The sequence below is a fragment of the Ascaphus truei genome, chromosome 3, assembly GCF_040206685.1.
Source record: "Ascaphus truei isolate aAscTru1 chromosome 3, aAscTru1.hap1, whole genome shotgun sequence".
Lineage (NCBI taxonomy): Eukaryota > Metazoa > Chordata > Amphibia > Anura > Ascaphidae > Ascaphus > Ascaphus truei.
In genome coordinates, this window is record NC_134485.1 from 257,138,232 (window position 1) to 257,158,523 (window position 20,292).

General features: G+C 40.1%; 1 protein-coding gene across 1 annotated transcript in view; it reads left to right on the forward strand.

Annotated features, from left to right (window-relative positions):
- Positions 1-20,292, forward strand: part of COL4A1 (collagen type IV alpha 1 chain) — a 168,858-nt gene that overhangs the window by 45,064 nt on the left and 103,502 nt on the right. Inside the window, exon 2 of the mRNA XM_075590710.1 lies at positions 4,350-4,406. Coding sequence (XP_075446825.1) covers positions 4,350-4,406 — 57 coding nt within the window. The remainder of the gene's footprint in view (positions 1-4,349; positions 4,407-20,292) is intronic.

Here is a 20,292-nt window from a genome sequence, read left to right on the forward strand (position 1 = left end):
TACAGTACTGTATGTCTCTCACACTAGACTGAGCTTCAACCCCAAAGCCGCAATTTTGAGGTCATCATTCATAATACAGCCTAGAAATGGTTAATGACTAAATCACAAGTAATTGCTAAATATTTGGGGACATTTTGACACAGGTTTGTTTCCAGTAATAATCTCGAGCAGGAAATCAGAACATTTGAGAGCAACTGTTTGAGTTGCTAAGAGACCAGCATAATGTATGGCTGCTCTTATAGTGTCTTGCGACGGCGACGTGACGTCGCTCCAAAACAAATCCATTGACTCCGTCGCAAGCGCTTATAGTAAGCATGATGGCGACGGAGAGACCGGGTAAATTAGATTTTTTAGAGACAGTCGCCACATGTGACTGTCTCTAAACCAATCAAATTCCGCGGCCCGCCCCTTTAGTGACATCACTGGCCGACGTCGCTAAAAACCTAATTACAACTATCACTAATGGCGCCGTCGCCAGCACTATAAGCGCGGCCTAAGGCTTCTCAGAGGAAAAGCAATGTGTGCAGTTGAAACATTTGACACAATTCTAACAGTTTAAAAGAGAATCTGCAGTATTAAAGTCATGGTTTAAAACCATTTGGGAGAAAACTAGAATAGTAAAATGGTAAAAATCATTATTTTTTATAAGTTTATTATAAAGGTAGTCAGTGATCTATATCCTAATGGTTAAAATGGTACTTCGGCCATGGTATTTATGGTAGCCTGTAAGAGATGTGAGCAGAGGTACTTAATGAAGACTTATTAGGGTGAAATTAAATCTTGGTATAACGGTGTTTCCCCCCCCAATCGCAGATAGGGGCCATACAGGGTGTATGGTGCATATACCTGCTGGCAACAGGAGGGCTGAGTCGTCCTCGATGACTTGGGGACACAGGAACAGGCTTCTGGGGTTCATACCCCACCTTTACTTAGCAGTGCAGTGCCTCCATCTACCATAGGCTCCAGGGAATTGGAGATGATCTCCCACGGTAGAACTGATTAATTCTTCCCCCAATTAGATCACACACCAGGCCGGAGGTATATTGCAAACAGGAACGGTTTATTAATACGGTCTGCAGTCACACAACAGCTACTTGGCAGTCTTCTGTCGGATAGAATCTCTTGGCTCAGTTATCACTGGAGATGGTTCCTGGACCGTCACTACAGGCCAAGGGCACCCGCAGCCATCCTAACTCTTCCCCACCTCCCTAGCGGAGGCAGAGGTATAGGTTCACACTCACTCCTCCCCGTAGGGAAGAGCACATGGGTAGGCCCAAATCTCAGACTCCCAGTCATGTGACCTGCCTTCCTCAGAGGGAAGGAACAACCTCAAAATTTAGGGCGGTCCTACCCTTAAGTACAGCCAGAAGGTGGGCACCCCGGTGTCCCAGCTACAACAGGATGTACCACCCCCTGCTGTCACTCAAGTGCAGTACCATAGGTGAAGGGAAAACCTCATGATAACAACTGGCAAGCTTGTGAATACCAGGGTTTACTGCCAGCCCATAGGGCAGAATAGTAGCCAGGGGGTACCCCGCTACACTGACTTTATTGCAAATGTTCCTTTAACAAGGAAAAACTTATATATATATATATATATATATATATATATATATATATATATCATGGGTCAGCATCCTTGTGTGCTGTCTCTGTATCCAGGTATAGGTCTTGTCCCCTTGTCTTGCTGTCAGCATACAGTCCTTCTGTGTGCATCAAGACACCATATTTTCCTCAGGTCAGCCTAGTTGTGGGCTAAGAAAAATCTCTGCAGTCCTCTTTCTCCTTATGCCAGCCTAAATGTGAGCTAAGGAATCTCTCTCCTGTGTCTCACTAGCCTTTTTACAGAGCTCTCATTAGTCCAGGTGGAGACTAGTTAATTGAGTAGCTGCAATCAACTCTCTCTCTGCTGGATTCTCAGAGCTCTGAGGCTGCTTTATTTAAACATGGATAAGACCCTGTTACATGGCCCTTCCAATTTTCTGTAGATTATGTGTTATATGTACAGTATAATAGAAGCAGAAAGTTTTGTTATTTGACACAGTGGTGGTGATACAAACGTTTCAGGCGACCAGACTAGATTATTGGGGTTCAGGGTATCATTGAGCTATGGTTGCCTATGTGGTACGTATTGACATACTTGGCAAGGCATCAAACAAATGAACCCTATTCCTCAACTAAGGGCGCAACAGGAAAAGGGAGTAACAGATTAAAACATATATACTGTAGTGTAGTATATCCAGGAATAAAGCGGACAGAGATAAAAGGGGATCCTATACAGTATGTCTGGGGTGGCCAACTTTTTTTTCCTGGTGTGCCAATAAATGTCTGCTGTCCTACTGCCACCTACATCAGGTTTAAATGAATAGCTAAACCTGAACTAAATAGCACCAATAGTAAACAAGCATAATCAAAACATTAAAATATTACAAACATTTTTTATTGAGAAGAGAAGGAAAAACTTGAAGTTTTGTTTATAATTGTTAAAGAAGTTGTTAAAATTGTGTTCATTTTCAAAATGTAATACCGCAGGCATATACTTATTGGGCTTCATGTTAAACTAGATGAGAAGCAAAAGGTGACACTGTGTGCTCATTTGCATGTCATTTCCCAGAATCCCTGGCTGCAGTGGAAGCATTGTATGCTTAGAGACAATGGCAAAAGACAGGGTTGCAGACCTGTCTGAGACAAGTGAATGTGCTCACAAGTGGTATTTATATTAGCCGTTAATAGTAATAATTTTTCCCTGTCATATTTTTCAGTTTTAAGGATCTCTGATTTTTCCTTTCCTTAATTGACTTTTCAGTTGATTTGTTTCTATTTTGCTTCTGCATCAGGCAGGCCATTCCAAATGCTTCTGTGGGACACTTTGTCGCCCTGTGGATCAAATGTTGGCCACCCCTGCTATATGCACTGACATATATCATAAGTGTATTAAGCCTTCAGAGACTCCAAAATTCCCCAAGTTCTCCACAGGAGCGCAGAACGGTATCTCCCCTACAAAAATGAGCAAGTAGTTTATGATGTGGTGGCTACGTCTTTGGGCACCCAAATTGTTCAATTGAGTAATTCCGGCATTTGTTTTTGAATATGTATGCACTGTATGGTTTTCCATTTCTTAAATATGCGTATTCTAATAAACAGATTAAAAACTCAAAACTTGTAATAAACACAATACATTTTGACACACAAAAAAGAATAATTGCTGTACGCGATTTTACAGTATAATATTTATGATGCCAAATGTTGTCCTAAAGTGAAAATTTTCACTCTTAATTAACTGTGCTCTCACAAAGAGGAACATGTGTTTATGTGAAGGATTATAAGGGACTAAACAGCATATTAAGAAGTCTACTCCATAAATCTGGAGCATTTTCTCTGCAGTAGACCTCCAAGTAGTATGACAGCCAGGCTGTAGCTATCTCAGCATTTTGCATAGTAAACAGATTGTAATAGGAATTTAAGAGATAAGCATAGCAGTACAGCCATACCTCCTTATTTGGTTGGGATGTGAATCATCACATGCTGGCAGCTTGAGAGAGCTGTAATGCACATGTCAAAGTAAAGAACTGAATCATAATCAGGTATTTGAAAAATGAAGGGATTGAAATCATTCAAAAAAAGTTTCACAGAGAGATAATTAGAAAAATATGCTCTGACCGATGAGAACTTCTGTAAGCAGCACTTTATGCCAATACAAGATTGAACGCATACTGAGGGTAGACAGTCCATTAACCAACTGCTATCAATGACAAAAATAAGCTGCTAATTGTATAAGCTCACTTTACATAACACCGCATTTCCAAATGCATTGTCACTTTGGTGATTACCTTTGGTCCCAATGGTGGTCTTATTTTTGCTGCTTCAAATTAGTCAAGTTATGAAATTTTAATTAATATAATATGAATATATAATGCCTCGATGCTATGTGTGTAACAACTCGTGTACAATGTCTCTGGGATACAGTCCTAAACGTAAAGTACATTAAATAGTCATTTCATTATTTTTGCACATTTTGTAGCTCCACCTAAATCTTTCAGTGTGACTTGTGGCAGGAATATCAGTTACTGAAAAGGATAACCACAGTTACAGTACTAAAGAGGTCAGCGTTCTCTAATTAATCTACATGTTTATATATTGTATGTATCGTTACTCTATATTAATAGTGCTAACGAGGGGTTTTCTTCGGTATTGAGGCTATTTAGTACTGTGCAGCCGCTTCTTAAAGTATAAAAGTATATGGTGATTAAGTCACAATAAATGCAAATGTACTATAATAGCCTGCAGGACAGTGTCCAGCAGAATGTATGGGATGCCACTAATATCACTTACCTTCTTCTCTTTCACAGGCTTGTAATGGATGTGGGACTAGCAAATGTGACTGCAGTGGAGCAAAGGGACAAAAAGTAAGTCTCCAATTTAAATAAAACATTTGAAAGCAGCAATCTCCTCCAGCAGCCTCTATGTGTAACTCATATAATGTTAGTATCTTGCCCCGTCTGCATGTCCTACCATTTAATTCCTTTAGTTTTAAACATCATGATTTTGTTAATCTCTAGCATCTAAGGCAGCGGTGCGCAAACTGGGGGGGCGCAAGATTGTTTAGGGGGGGCGCAGGCGGCGGGGGCGATTTTGCCAGAAGCAGAGAGAAAAGCAGTCGGTAGCTGCAATTTCTCCTTCAGCCATTAGGTAGCGCTGTGCTGCACAGCTCATGCAGCACAGGCTTTAACTTGCTGAATGAGCGTGATAAGGTGTGTGTGTGTGTGTGAGAGAGTGAGTGAGTGTGAGTGAGTGTGTGTGTGTGAGTGTGTTAGAGTGTGTCATGGAGAGGGGGGTCAAAGAGAGACACAGAGAGAAGGTCAAAGAGAGACATGGAGAGGTGTCAAAGAGAGACATGGAGAGGTGGGAGGGGGGTCAAAGAGAGACATGGAGAGGGGGGAGGTGGGTCAAAGAGAGACATGGGGAGGGGGTGAAAGTGCGACATGGGGGTCAGAGACATATTGGGGGTAGGGGAAGAGAAAGACACTGGGAGGGGGGGGAAGGAGAGACACCCTGGGGGAAGGTGAGAGAAACACTAGCACACACACACACACTGGCTGGAGGGAGAGAGAGAGTCTCTGGGGGGGAGGGAGAGAGAAAGACACTGGAGGGGGAATGATAAATACTGGGAGAGGGAGAGACTGGGGGAGAGGAGAGTGAGACTGTGGAAAAGGGGAGAGAGGTCCTGATGTGGCGGGGAGAGAGAGATTAATAATACAGCATAAATGGGGACGCTATTACACAAATATCATAATATTTATTTTTAAGTGATGTAATTTGTGTTATAAATACTTTTTATGACGTGTCCCGGTTTTTACTTTTGAAAGTCTGGTCACCCTAGCTGGCGGCCAACATCATGGTGCGCGCGGGGGCTGCGGAGGTACTAAGGCTGAAGAAAAATGGCTCCAAAGAGGCCAGGGGAGGAGCACGCCCCAGCGCAGTGACATTAAACACGCTGCAGGTCTGGCCGGCTCCGTGGATTGATTGATGTTGCAGCTGCACACTTTGCTGTGCCTGCTGTTGCTGGGGGAGAGGGGAGGGAAGTTCTGTCGGGGGAGGAGGTGGTTCCGCTTTCAGACCAATGAGCTGCACACCCACTGGTAGCAGGGCCTTCCAGCACCTGGAGGAGCCGAGCAGGCCCCTGCCTAGTGATCACCTATCCCCAGGGAGCTCCAGCAGGACCTGGAAGAGATCAACGAAGCACCTCACCCTGCGATAACCCATAACAGCACTCGATTTTGTGTCCCTTTGTTAGTCAGTGACTGACAGGTTGATGAGGTACTGAAGCTTAACAGCAGCCATCAGTGTTCCTGAAAAATAGAACATCATACTTAACTCTGGGGGACATACTGCGAAGCTAATCAGCCCCAATTACAACTAGTCACCATTAGGTGACAAGCAGATACTGTCAGTTGGTATCTGGGCCAAGTACAGTAGGGATGTCCAAAAATGTTAATTTGCTAAAAAATATGGCAAAATAAAATAGTGCTACTTACCTGGACTCTAATCAAAATGTTGCTGAATGATATCCCATTAAAAACTAGTTTGTTATCTTGATTTACTCAATTGCCTCTGGGTACACTGTTATTAATCTGACCATGTGTTATTTTCACCACGAATATTCTTTATATCTTGAAAACTTTTTTCTCACCCCCCTATTCACAGTATGGATCACATTTCCTATTTGCATGCAGAGTTGCTAACTTTCCTTGAATTTCTCCTCCCATCATATCTTCTAACATACACAATCCATGCAAGCTCTAATCCCAACACCCAGCAAATCATATCATACAGTATATATTTGTGTCAAAAGGAGTGCTATTGCGTGTGACTAAATGTATACAACAAAAGACAACAATTCCCAATGCTACATCCAATATGACAAAATATATATAGTTAAATACTTAACTGTTTGTCTTTTCATACGTAAGGGCCATTTACTTAAATCCTTTGGCCAAAGCATTCTAAACCTGCAGCCACTTCACAGCATGACCAGTATGCAGGTCCTAACACTACCTGTGAACATTTTCATTTACCTCTTCAGTGCAGTGGGGATGGTCTCATTAGACCTGTCGTGCACAGCAGTAGGTTTCTCCATGCACCTGTGGAATACTGTCCATTGAGACCACTCTCCCTCCATTTCAGAGTTAAATGAGAATTTTCACAGGTAGTGTTAGGACCTGCATACTGGTCATGCCGTGACATGGCTGCAGGCTTATAACGCTTTGGCCAAAGGGTTTAACTAAATGACCCTTAGTTATGAGAAGACAAACAGTTAAGTATTTAACTATATCATTTTTGTCATATTGGATGTAGCATTGGGAATTTGTTTTTGTTGTATTCATCATATGTTCTACCTGATTTATTACTAGCTTACTTTGACTTGTAGGTTTATTCACTCAGGTGCAGTATGTATATGTGTATATGGAAATACACTGTATGCCATCAATTATTTAATGTTGTAACCTTTAGCATATACACCAAAATATATTTATCAAGATTCAGTCATTTGATTGTATTTGATCAGGTGGAATATATGTCAGTGTGTTTAATTGATGATATTGATGTATATAGCCCTTTATAACAACGGTGTCTTCTTTCTCTATTTTAATGTCCCCTCTCACTGGCATAAGCAGAGAAAGCAGTGAAAGTACATTGGTAACATGTCATCATTCATATTTAAGTTTACATTCAATAGTTGAGCTTGATAAATACTTTAGACCAGGGCCACTCCAGAACTCAAGGGCCACCAACAGGTCAGATTATCAGGATATCCCGCTTCAGCACATGTGACTCAATCTGAGCCATTGATTGAACCACCTGTGCTGAAGCAGGGATATCTTGAAAACTTGAACTGTTGATGGCCCTGAGGCCTTGAGGACAGGAGCTGGCCACCCCTGCTATAGACTATGCATTTCTTTAACCCAGGCTGTGTTAAAAAAAAGCTGTGTAATACGCCAGGCATAAGCTTATAGGGGTTCATATTACAATAGACAAGAAGAAAAAGGTGACACTGTTAGTGCTCATTTGCATGTCATTACCCAGAATCCATGGCTGCAGTGGAAGCATTGTACTGTATGCTAAGAGATAATGGTGGGAAAACAGTACCCATAAGTGGTATTTTTTTGCTTTACACTGTGCTGTGGAGGGTTTTTATCACTTTTTTTTGCTCTCCTGTTTTGTGTCTGGTTATAGATTTCCTAAAATAAGCGGTACCTTATGTTATCTACAGTTAACGGTCCAATATTTCACATAGTCAAGGAGATACTAATAAATATGTTGTTTACAAAAGTAACATATTTAGACTGATGGAACATATAGACATACTGTATGGTTCATTTGGGGCCTTATGTATATGGCTAGGCAAGGCATTACCCTTGCAATCACTATTAGTTAGAATAAGTGGTTATATTGGGTTTACGCATGCAAATAATTATACTCCACTTTTCAGCTATTCCTTAGCTCTTTACATTTCAAGATGCTTTGGCAAATGATCAATAATACTAAGTAACATAACATTTTGCTTAAAAAATAAATGAGAAAAGCCCAGAAGCATCAGAAACCACAGTTCTAGATCTACATGTATGTGTGAATGCTGACTTCAGTAATGTTTTATAAATATAGAGAGAAACATTTCTAAAAAAAAAAGTTTAAAAAAGCATTCATAAAACTATGAAACAAAAGGGGTACCGGCGCCTTGAAAGTCCAAATGGATAATTGTCCTGGAAATTCCAGACAGAGGGATGAGTGTGCAAGGAGATGAATTGGCAATTCCTCAGTCTTTTAGGTAGTCAGATATGGCTTCATCCGTGTGAAGAACGATATGAAATGAAAAAAGAGAAATATAGTGCAACACAGCTAACACACAAGTGCATGAACATTAAACAAACAAAACAATACAATACAACACAAGACTGACCACAAACACACAAAAGCAAGGCTGAAAATAAAAAGTTAGTTTAATACAACTCTAAAATTAAATATAAAATTGATGGACGAGTATCTCAGGGTACGCCAATCCGGTGGGGTAAAGTCAGACTACTACTCACAAGATGGCTGAGGGTGATAAGCAATGGGTAATGGATTAAAGATGTGATGTATTCTTAGACGCCCAGATCATGTAGTGAGCCGGTGCACCTCTCCACACTCTGTGCCTCTGAGCCGCTTCCAAGAAGCTTTGGCAAATGATCAATAATACTAAGTAACATAACATTTTGCTTAAAAAATAAATGAGAGAAAAGCCCACTAGCATCAGAAACCACAGTTCTAGATCTACATGCATGTGTCAATGCTGACTTCGGTAATGTTTTATATATTTAGAGAGAAACATTTCTAAAAAAAAGTTTAAAAACGCATTCATAAAACTATGTGATGTAAACTAGTAAGTTCTAACCATCAAAAAAAGTATTGCTGAAAAAATAAACGTGTATCTTGGCAAGACTATGTCATCAATAATGTCTCTGTGGTTTAGGATGTATACATTAATGTAGTAAAATACCAAAATACTAAGCAGACAAATAGCACTAGTAGCAATTCGACGCAGTCCACAGAAATGCCATGTATAAGAAAAATACTTTAGATAGATTACAGAAGACAGTATAAATAAACCAGAAAGATGACGTGCTTCTTGTTATATTGTTCAGTTTTTACTTTATAGGAATGTTTTTTAACAGTTGGAAATATGATATGCAAAAAAATTGCTAAATCAGCTATACACATGTAAAATATATATTTTTTTTTCATGGATTATCTTGTGTTCAGAATCTATCTTAAACCCACACAGGAAGTTTTAGATTGGATGTTTCCTATGTAAATGTTCCGTATGTTTTATAGTTAGATTTTGTTCCAGTATCCCAGACTAACCGCAGTTTTGTACTGGATGTAAAACTGGCAATGCTGCTCTTTTTGCAAATCCTTGTTGCAGCTGTGTGTGTATAATCTATGAGTCTCTGGGGTTTCAATGACGTAAGAATGTCATAGTGAGATATTCATTTAGAACAAATTGTTTCCGGAGGCTAGTTGTTTTTCCTTGGGAAAAGAATATTTTAAAAGAAGTAAATAGTGTTAACGTTTCATCATCTCATGACTAGAGTGAGACTGCAAAAATGTAGTTAGACTTCTGTAGGTTTGCATAGTTGCGGCTGTGATGCTGTCAGTTTTCATGCTCCTGTCCTCATGCTTTGGCCAAGTGTGACTACAATAGCATGAAGGACAATTAGACATTTTTACTGCCATTCCATTAATCAGAGAATAGGCCATATTATCTGAAGTACAGTGCTAGAGATTGATCAAGGGAAATAGCTAAAATGCAAGTAAGTGTTTAAACCAAGAATGGAACGAACATTACAAGCAATACATGGTTCACAAAAGAAAGGAAATTCTGTTCCAATGAGGACTATGAAGTTACAAAAACAACTTCTACTCTCTTAAAGCAGTAATCTGCATCGGAGATCCCCAGTTTCATAGGTAATTTTATATTGTTGCTTTGGTGGGGAGGAATGCATATATATATATATATATATATATATATATATATATATATATATATATATATATATATATATATATATATATATATATATATATATGTATATATATATATATATATATATATGTACTTCAGTATTAGGTGATACAGTACCTTTTTTATTTGGACTAACAATTTATGTCATAGGACAATCTTTTGAGTGTTCTCCTCTCCTCAGGTCGGCAATACTGGTTAACAAAAGAATCTATGGCTAAAACAGAGGGAAGGAAAGCAGAATAAAAAAAATAGATGTAGAAAAGGTATTGTGAGAAAGGGATGTTTGAAGACATTGGAAGGGTAATAAAATGGTGACAAGGAACAGCATGGAGGTGGAAGGGGATTCTGTGGGGAGGGTGGTAAAGGTGTGGATAAGAACATTGGCAGAGAGACAGGCAGGATAATTACAAACAATTGTGATAGTGTGTGAGAAACACCATAGCCGCATTAAGTCCTCTTGTTTTGGTGTCCAAGAGTCTTATCATTTTGAGTTCAAATGTTTTCCGTTCCTGGGCGCGTTTCAACATTCCATTAAGGATTTTGATTTTTAAATCATTTATGGAATGATCGGGTTGTGAGAAATTATGTCCCACAGGTGAGCAGTATTTTCCTTCTTCATGGTAATCAAAGTGCTATCACGCCCAAATCGGCAATATCTGCCATTGACTATAACAGCAAGTATTGCTAATTCGGCCACGATAGTGTGGATCGCGATATGATGACTCCCAGCCAATGTCTTTGTTAGTAAAGTTAAAGATGGACTGGAAGCCAAAGTATGCCATTTTGCAGATGACACAAAAGTCTACAAAGAGTCCACACCTTGATGAATCATTTAGATAAATGGTCAAAAGTGTGGCAAATTGAGATGTTTACTTGACCTGCCATTTTAGTTTTGGCTATGCTCTGAAATTTGGTGTTGGTTCTGTTGGAGGAATATGCTAATTTCATCATTTTTTATATTAAGAAATAAAAAACTATATTTAATAAAGTAGAATTTATTAATTCATATATATTTAATATATTAATTTGTATATATAGTATATATAATGTACAGTACTATTGTACTATATATACACATATATATACACACATTCATTCATACTTACATACATACATAGATACATACATACATACATACACAGGGCTCTACAAATGCCCGGGGCGACTGCATTGTGGCCGCTGTAGATTGCTTACCTGCGGCGGTGTCCCCCGCGTCTCCCTGTCTTCTCCGTCTTGATCTTTAAAATCATGTTTTCTCCTGCAGCACTATTCAAAATGGCCACGCGGCGCCATGGCAATGGGATGCAGTGTGACATTGTGACATCACAGCGTCCTGTTGCCATGGCAACGCAGCATCATATGACGCTGCGCGGCCCTTTTGAATCGTGCTGCAGGAGAAAAACATGATTTTAAAGATCAAGACGGAGAAGACCGGGAGACACCAGGTAAGTGTTGCCTTTAATATCATGTTTTTCTCCAGCAGCACTATTCAATATGGGCGCGCGGCGTCATATGATGCTGTGTTTCCATGACAACGGGACGCTGCATGACATGGCGCCTCATGATGACGTGATGTCACCGCAGCTTCATATGATGCCGCGCGGCTATTTTGAATAGTGCTGCAGGAGAAAAACATGATTTTAAAGATCAAGACGGTGAAGACCGGGAGACACCAGGGGACAACGCCGCAGGTAAGCAGTCGACAGCGGCCACAAAGTCGCCCCGGGCGAGAGAGAGCTATGTTATGGAGACCAATAAATTGGAGAGGCTTGATATACAGTACAGTGTTAAAGCCAGTGGTGTAGAATGAGTAATGAGAAGGGTCACTTGGATTTTGCTGTTAAAAGCTTATTGGCTACTTTCCTTAGGGTAGTCTCAGTAGAGTGGCTAAGACTGTATCCAGACTGCAGTGAGTCGAGGAATGAGATAGAAGAAATAAAATCTAGCATATTGTCGTATACGAATGTATGTATTTATTTATATAGCTCCATTAATGTACATAGCGCTTCACAGCAGTAATACATGCGAAAATCATATAAATAACAAATAATAAAAATAACAGATCATGGGAATAAGTGCTTCAGACATAAAAGTAACATTTAGGAAAATGAGTCCCTTTTCCGAAGAGCTTACAATCTAATTGGTAGGTAGGAAGAACGTACAGAGACAGTAGGAGGGAGTTCTGGTAAGTATGTCTGCAAGGGGCCAAGGTTTATGTAGAGAGGGTGCTATTTGGATATTGATGGGAAGTGCATTCCTGAGGTGTGGGGCAGTCAGTGAGAAAGGTTAAAGGCAGGAGTGGGCTTTAGATACAAAGGGGGTAGAGAGATGACATCCTTGAGCGGAACGCAAGAGTAGGGATGGTGCATAGCGAGAAATTAGTGCTGAGATGTAAGGAGGAGCAGAAGAGTGTAAAGCTTTAAAAGTGAGGAGGAGAATTGAGTGTGTGATGTGGGATTTGATAGGAAGCTACTTGAGGGATTTTAGCAGGGGAGATGCTGAGACAGATTTAGGAAAGAGTAGAGTGATTCTGGCAGCAGCGTTTAGGATAGATTTTAGGGGAGACAGGTGAGAGGCAGGAAGTCTGGACAGCAGGAGGTTACAGTAATCGAGGCGGTAGAGAATGAGGGCCTGAGTCAGAGTTTTAGCAGTCAAGCAACAGAGGAAAGGGCATATCTTTGTAATATTGCGGACAAAAAAGTGACAGGTTTTAGATACCTCTTGAATGTGAGAGGAGAATGTGAGATAGGAGTCGAGTGTGACCTCTAGGCAGTGTGATTGTGCTACTGGGTGTGTGACAGAACTTCCAACAGTAATGTGGAAGAAGGTAGTAGGGCCAGGATAGGGATGAAATATGAGAAGCTCTGCTTTTAACATGTTAAGTTTAAGTCGGTGGAGGGCCATCCAGGACGATACAGCAGAGAAACATTCAGATATTTTGGTCTGTAATGCAGGGGTAAGGTGTCAGGGGTTGAAAAGTAATTTGTGTGTCGTCAGCATAGAGGTGATATTTGAACACAAGAGATGTGAATAGGTTACCTAGAGAGAGTGTGTAAAGAGAAAAAAGAGGAGAGGTCCCAGGACAGAGCCCTGGGATACCCCCAAAGAGAGATCGATAGAGGAGGAGGAGGTGTTAGCAAAAGAGACACTGAAAGTATGATGGGAGAGGTAAGAGGAGATCCAGGAAAGAGCTTTGTTACGAATACCAAGAGTATGGAGAATGTGAAGGGGAAGAGGTGATCCACAGTATCAAATGCTGCAGAGAGGTCAAGTAATATGAGCAGAGTGTAATTACCTCTGTCTTGGTCATTTGTTATTTTAGTGTGGGCTGTTTCAGTGGAGTGAGCAATGCGGAATTATAGAGGGTCTAGGAGAGAATAAGTGTTGAGAAAATGGAGCAAGCGAGAGAATACCAGACGTTCAAGGAGTTTAGAAGCAAAAGGCAGGTGGAGACAGGACGATAGTTAGAAAGACAGGTAGGGTCAAGCCAGCTGTTTTTGAGTAATGATATAACGTTGCATGTTTATGAGGAGGGAAAGATACCAGAGTTGGGGCAGGAGTTAAAAATCTATGTGAGCGTAGGTATTATAGTAGGAGCAAGATGTTTTAGGAGATGGGAGGGAATGGGGTCAAGAGGGCAAGTGGTAAAGGGAGAAGAGGAGAACAGCAACGACACATCCTCCTCTGTGACAGTGGAAAAAGAGTCAAGGAAGGCAGGAGGAGAGTTAGGAAGAGCGGCGAAGGCCTCTGTAAACCTCACTTACCTTGGCTCCGGCGGCTTCTTAGATGCGTCGCCATGGCAACGTGACATCATGACACTGATGCCAAGGTAAGGGGGCAGGGGGGGAGGGGGGCGCAGAGAGAGGGAAACTGCCAGCAGGGGGCGCAGGGAAAAAAGTTGGCGCTCCCCTGCCCTAATGGAATCTGCAGTTTCAAAGAAAGTATCTTTCGTTTAAACTTAGTATAGGTTGAATTTGATGGACGTATGTCTTTTTCCAACCTCATCTACTATAACTGCTCATGTACAAATCTTCAAATATCAAATGTACTGTTTGCCAAATCTATGCGCAAGGGAAAAAAACGAGGGTTACGGTTAAATGGATGTGCAACCAGCATGTTCATCAAGATTGTGCCAGACATAATAAGAACATCACAGAGGAACAAATTAGATGTATGGAAATCTGTTATTTCTGTGTCCTGGTCTGAACATACTGATCCACATTCCTCTTCACTAAGGCAGTTTTATTTGATTTAATTATAAATAGTTTACTTTTTAAGAGAAATCAATATGCATGGGATCCTTGATTCAAAAGAATCACATTTGTTCCCAGAGATGCAATCATGAAATCGATTTAAACTGACAAAATTCCAAAGGACTGGAATTCCATGTATGATAATGGACAAGAATAATCCTAACAGCTGGCTTCTTGAGATCATGCAATTCATTCTTTATCACAGTGCTCCAGCTGCTTCTTGTCCCAAGAGGTTTTTAGAGATGTTTTGGCTTCCCACTTCACATTAATACTGGTCCTGACAAACTCGATTTGTCACGGCAAAATATTAGCTGATCTGCTTGAATTATTTTGATATATTCTGTATATATACACACCTCAGACACAATTGCTTACAGTAATAATGTAGGTGACTATTTATCAAGAATTAAAGATTGGCACCAACACAGTGATCGGGCTGTTTGATGCATTTATTGACAGTTGCAATTTTGCATTTTATTATTAGGTAATCTGTTGAACAAGTGTTGTGTTTATCGCTTTGTGCGTCTCCTTCACTTTATCATGCTAGGGACATTGAAGTAAATAGCATTAATGTACTACACTTAACTGCTATAATAATGTAGTACATGAGGCACTTAGGACTGTATTCTATAAAGTGTGATAGTGCCAATTTGATGCTACACATACTGTAGAAGTCCCTTTCACTTCCCTGGGGCTTTCTATGCAGTAGTGCTGGATCTGCACTATTACACGGTATAGAAAAAGGCCCTTGCTATGGTGTGTGGGGGGGTATTGATAACATTTTTTTTATGAGTTATTGTTTTAATAGTGTTTTATGTTATTCAAAAACTAGTAAAAAGATTTAAAAAAAAAAGGATTTGAACCTACAGAACCAACATTTTATTAATGCATAATTTGCTACTGTTATACTTAATTAAAAGTATATAAATGTAGGGGTGTTCCCCCCACCCTCTAGGAGATGTCACTACTACAAGGTGTGGTGTGGTGCATACCTGCTGGCTTACAGTAGATCTGAGTCTCCTGTGGTGTTGTGGAGGAAACCAGGACAGGCTTCTGGGGTAGGATCTGATAATCTCTCTCGGTGTCAGCGCCTCCATCTCTTGCAGGCTCCAGAGATGTGGAGACAATCCCTGCAGGAGAACTCACTTCCACTCCCCCTGATAGATTGTAGTCTCAGACAAGAGGATATATTTCAAACAGGATCCGTTTATTCAGTGCCCTCGCAGATGTTACAGCATACACAGCTCACTCCTTGGGGTTTCACCCTCAGGATGTACCCTGGACCTCTACTCCAGGCCAAGGGCACCTGAAGCAGCATGCTCTTCCTTTACTCCCTGGTGGAGTAAAGGGTATAGTCTCCCCCTCCACTCCCCTAGGGGAGGGAGTGCAAACTTGGCAGAGCCCTACACAGTTGTTAGGGTAGACCAGCCTCTCTCAAGGAAGTAGAGGCACTGACTCGATTTATCAGTGTAGCTCCTTAAGTACAAGGGAAGTAGGTACCAGGTCTAGTCCCATCGCCTCCCCTGTCAATCAAGAAGCTACTATGAGTGGGGAAAACCCATGATAACTCCTGGCAGGCCTGCTTTTACCAGGAATTACTTCCAGGGAGGGTAGACGTAGTAGCCAAGGAAACTAGCCTGGCTACATACATTCATACATACATACATACATACATACATACATACATACATACAAAATATCTAGTACTATTAAACTTTGCATGTGAAGTTTGATTCTGCTGTCTTCTGTTTTATAAAAGGATGTGGAAGAAGGGTAAGGCTCTCACCAATATATTTGCAGTTTTGGAAACGTTGGGTATTCTGCAGTATTTTGAGTTGTCATCTTTGCATGAGTCTTCTATTATTGTGTGTTGCAATTACTTTTCAATACTTATTTATTGATAATGCTGCAAACATATTCTGTGACTGCTTGACTCTTAATTGATATCCTTTTGTTTCATACTTTTGCCTGGCCAGCTTTTTAGGCGGTGTGAGAGGAATGATCTCCTTTAGCATATTTGCTTTTTTAATTTTTGTATTAACAATGCACATTTCTATTCATTGTCACAAAGTTGTAATGGTACTAGGATAGTCATAGTTAATATGTCTCAATAACCTCAGAAAAATGTGAAGTAGGAGAATAAGAAAAAATAAATAAAAAAGGAAGTATAAAAAAACAGAAAAACCCCAGTCTAAATACATTTGAGGGAAAAAAATATATGGTCTAGCAGTTCTAAATTGTGATGGAGAACACCTGACCAGGAAGTGACACGTGTTGTTTGCAGACCGTCAAATACTTCAGAGGTGGTCATGAGATCCTTCCCTAAACTGGGAGCCTGCTTGTACTGGTGCCCTTTAATGTTTTGATACAGTATGTTTTAAAGATTTGATACATAGTGAGTGCACATCTTTGTGTGTGTGTGTGTGTGTATGTATGTATATATGTATATATGTGTATATGTATATGTATGTATATGTATGTATGTATGTATATGTATTGTGGCAGGACGGCCTCGCGGCAGGGTCAGTAAAAGGCTACAAACACACAATGGAAAACACAGCTCACTAAATTAATTATAATTATATTTTTTGAATTTTTCAAAAATGGGTGCTACCTATGTACTGAGGTTAATTGGTTATAACACATAAATGGAAGGTTGACAAAGTCAAACTATCATCCACAGAAAGTACATTCGCGGTGCACACCACACTAATTTTATTTTATTTTTACACTGAATAATTATAAGTGAATATTTATAAGTGAAAAAAAATGTGATGGTGAAAAAATAATAAATAAAAAAACACGTGATGCCCTGACCTATAATTGCTGCTGCCATAACTTAACCGCTAATGACAATGATGTTGGTAAGCAACTATAAGACAGTAGGTCCTAAGTTGCAACAATGACACTTAACACTTCATTAATAAATTCATGCATATGTACAGATATGGAGTCATACAGTTCATAATAGGTTAACTTGCTCTCAGATAACTATGAGTTCACATAAATAATTTAATGTAAACTCCCTTGGAATAAGGTATTGTAGTTCACAATTCATTTATATACCAAAGAGACCATATTGATAAATAATGAATACAATACCATAAATCACTTTGTATAAATCAGACTGTAAATAAATAAAAGTGCTATGAAATCCCTTGTCTAGCTAAACTCAATTATGAGAAAAGCTGCTTTTCTAAGGGCAGCGCAGTTCCAACATCACTGCCAAGGTTTATTCTGGACTCACTCTCTCAGATGACAATACTGAATGTATCGTAATGAATTTGCAAAAAATGCTCATATATTGCATTTAACAGTGTATATATTTATACAGAGAGATGTGTATCCAGAGTACACTCATATTCCATGTTGCAACAACAAAGTAACAATTAATAGCAATGCTGGGGGGTCCCTCCACTAAACTCAAATACAGAAAAGCTCCTTAGTGAAGGCAGCGCAGTTCCAACATCACTGCCAAAATGTACTGGGATTCCCTCAGTCTAATGACAAAGATGATAAAGCACTGTTAATATAGCTGAGTTGTTATATGTAATTTATGTCACAAACATTGCTAATGGTGAATACTTAACTGAATGATGGTATTCACATTCACATTCACAATCGATCGGCACGGCTCTGAGTGCAATGGCGGCGGCAGTCAGCAGGTCGGGGGTACCACGTGACGTGACGTCACCGCGTCACGACGCCCTATGCGTTTCTCTCCAGGCGGAGCTATGTCAGGGGCAAATGGCTATAGGGAACATCCCATTACTGCGTATATGTAGCAAATTTCATGATTGCAACCAATGAACGCAGTACCAGGCTAACTATTGATCCAATGCTTTGCCTGGATCGGAGATGTGTAGTTTACATATGTTAAATTGTATCATTCTTATCATGTCAACGTTATGACGATTGCCCTTTTAAGGGATATAGAAAATGACACATGTGTATACCCTATTGTTTAAAACACTATAAAAATATTCCCATAATAGTTATTACTTAATCATTTAATCAACTATTAAAGAAAATAACAAAAAATGATGAAGAAACTTTTATTTATATCTGAACTGCACTATGTACACCAGCATGGTGGGTTGATATGTGAATGATGAGAGCATTATAATTAGTCCTCAAGATTATAAACCCCTACATACTGTCCCGGCCAGCTTTATTCTGAAGCTTGCCGGGATAAATGCGGGGCTTTTCTCCGATTGAACGGAGTTTCCCGCAGTTTCCCGTGCGGCGGCCGCTTCAAAAGATAAGCGCTAAAGGCGCTTATCATTGAAAGCGTCCGAGGCCGAAAAAAGTCGAAAAGAGCCGCGCGCCACCCGCCGGTTAACATTCCCGCATTGGCACGCGCTTTAGAATAAAGCTGGCCGCCACTGTATATAGATATTTATTATAGATCAAATTGAATTGATTATCAGGGGAGACTACCCACTACATAATGATTAGAAGGATGTTAGATATGGGCATCAAGAATTCATATGATTGATCGTGATCCCCTCCTCGTGATTGATCGGGGAGTGATCGTGAACCCCTCATTTAAGCCTAATGGATATCGAGTTTTTAAACGATATATCCACTCTGCTTCTCGTCTTAAGAGTTTTTGGTCAATATCACCACCTCGCATGTTGTTCTTCAGATGGTCTATGCCAGCAAATCTGAGACATCTATGATCACCATTACAGTATGTACTGAATTGATATGGCGTGCTACTGGTGTATCAGCTTTATTGATTACTGAGTTTATATGCTCCAGTACTCGCCTTCTCAATTCCCGTATTGTTTTGCCTATATATTTTAGGCCACAAGTGCAACTGATGAGATAGATTACTTTAAAGGTTTTACAGTTAATGTAATGTCTTATCTCAAATTGTTTTGTATTATCTGCATTTGCAAAAGTTTTTGTTTACTGGATATATTGGCATGCCTTACAGCATTTACATGAAAAACAACCTTTAGGTGGGGATGATAGCCATGTTTTTGGTGACCTTTTTTGATGGTGGCTATGTACAAGATTATCCTTGAGGTTTTTGGATCTTCTACCTGTGATACGTGGTGTTTCTTTTAACACCAAGGCCAAGTCATTATCAGATCTTAAGATATGCCAATGATTTGCAAATATGTTTTTAATATCTTGCCATCTGTGACTATAAGTCCCAATACATCTGATTTGATTGTCCCTTGCTTTGACATTAGGGGCTAGTAGGGTGTCCCTTTTACTGTTTAAAGCTCTATTGTAAGCCCTCTGTTGGTTCTTCACAGAATAGCCTCTATCAAGGAATCTGTTCTTCAGATCTTTAGATTGCATTTTAAAATCTTTTAATGTTGAACAGTTTCGTCTCAGATGGAGATATTGGCCTGTTGGTAACCCTTTTATCAATGAATTTGGATGTTGGCTTTGTGCCAACAGTAGATTGTTTTTAGAGGTAGGCTTTCTGTATACAGATGTCTGAATCTCATTGGATGAGTCTTTGGTTATAGTGAGATCTAGAAAAGTAACCGTGGATTTAGTGTATTCTAGTGTTAATCGTAGATTGAGAGTATTGATATTTAGTTTCCCAATGAATTCCAATAGTAACTCTTCTGGGCCACTCCAGATCAGGAGAATATCATCAATAAATCTGAGCCACAGCACAGGCCTGGAAAAGTAAATGCAAATGCTGACTTCTTTTCTAGAGAAGGGGTGGATGGTCGGGCTTCAGCCGTGCGTGGCCCCAGCCACACACTAACAGGGGAGGAATGTGACAGGGTGAATGAACATCATCAGCCATATACCTGGCAAACCTATATTTAGGTTTGCAGTGCAGCAGTGACGAGGTTAAGTTCACCAGACAGATATTGGTTCCCAAGGCGTTTGTTAAATCTGTGTTCACTCTAGCCCATACTGTCCCTTGGGGTGGTCACCTTGGCAGGGATAAAACATTGGACCATATTTCGTCCTGATTCTATTGGCCAGGGATGCATAGTG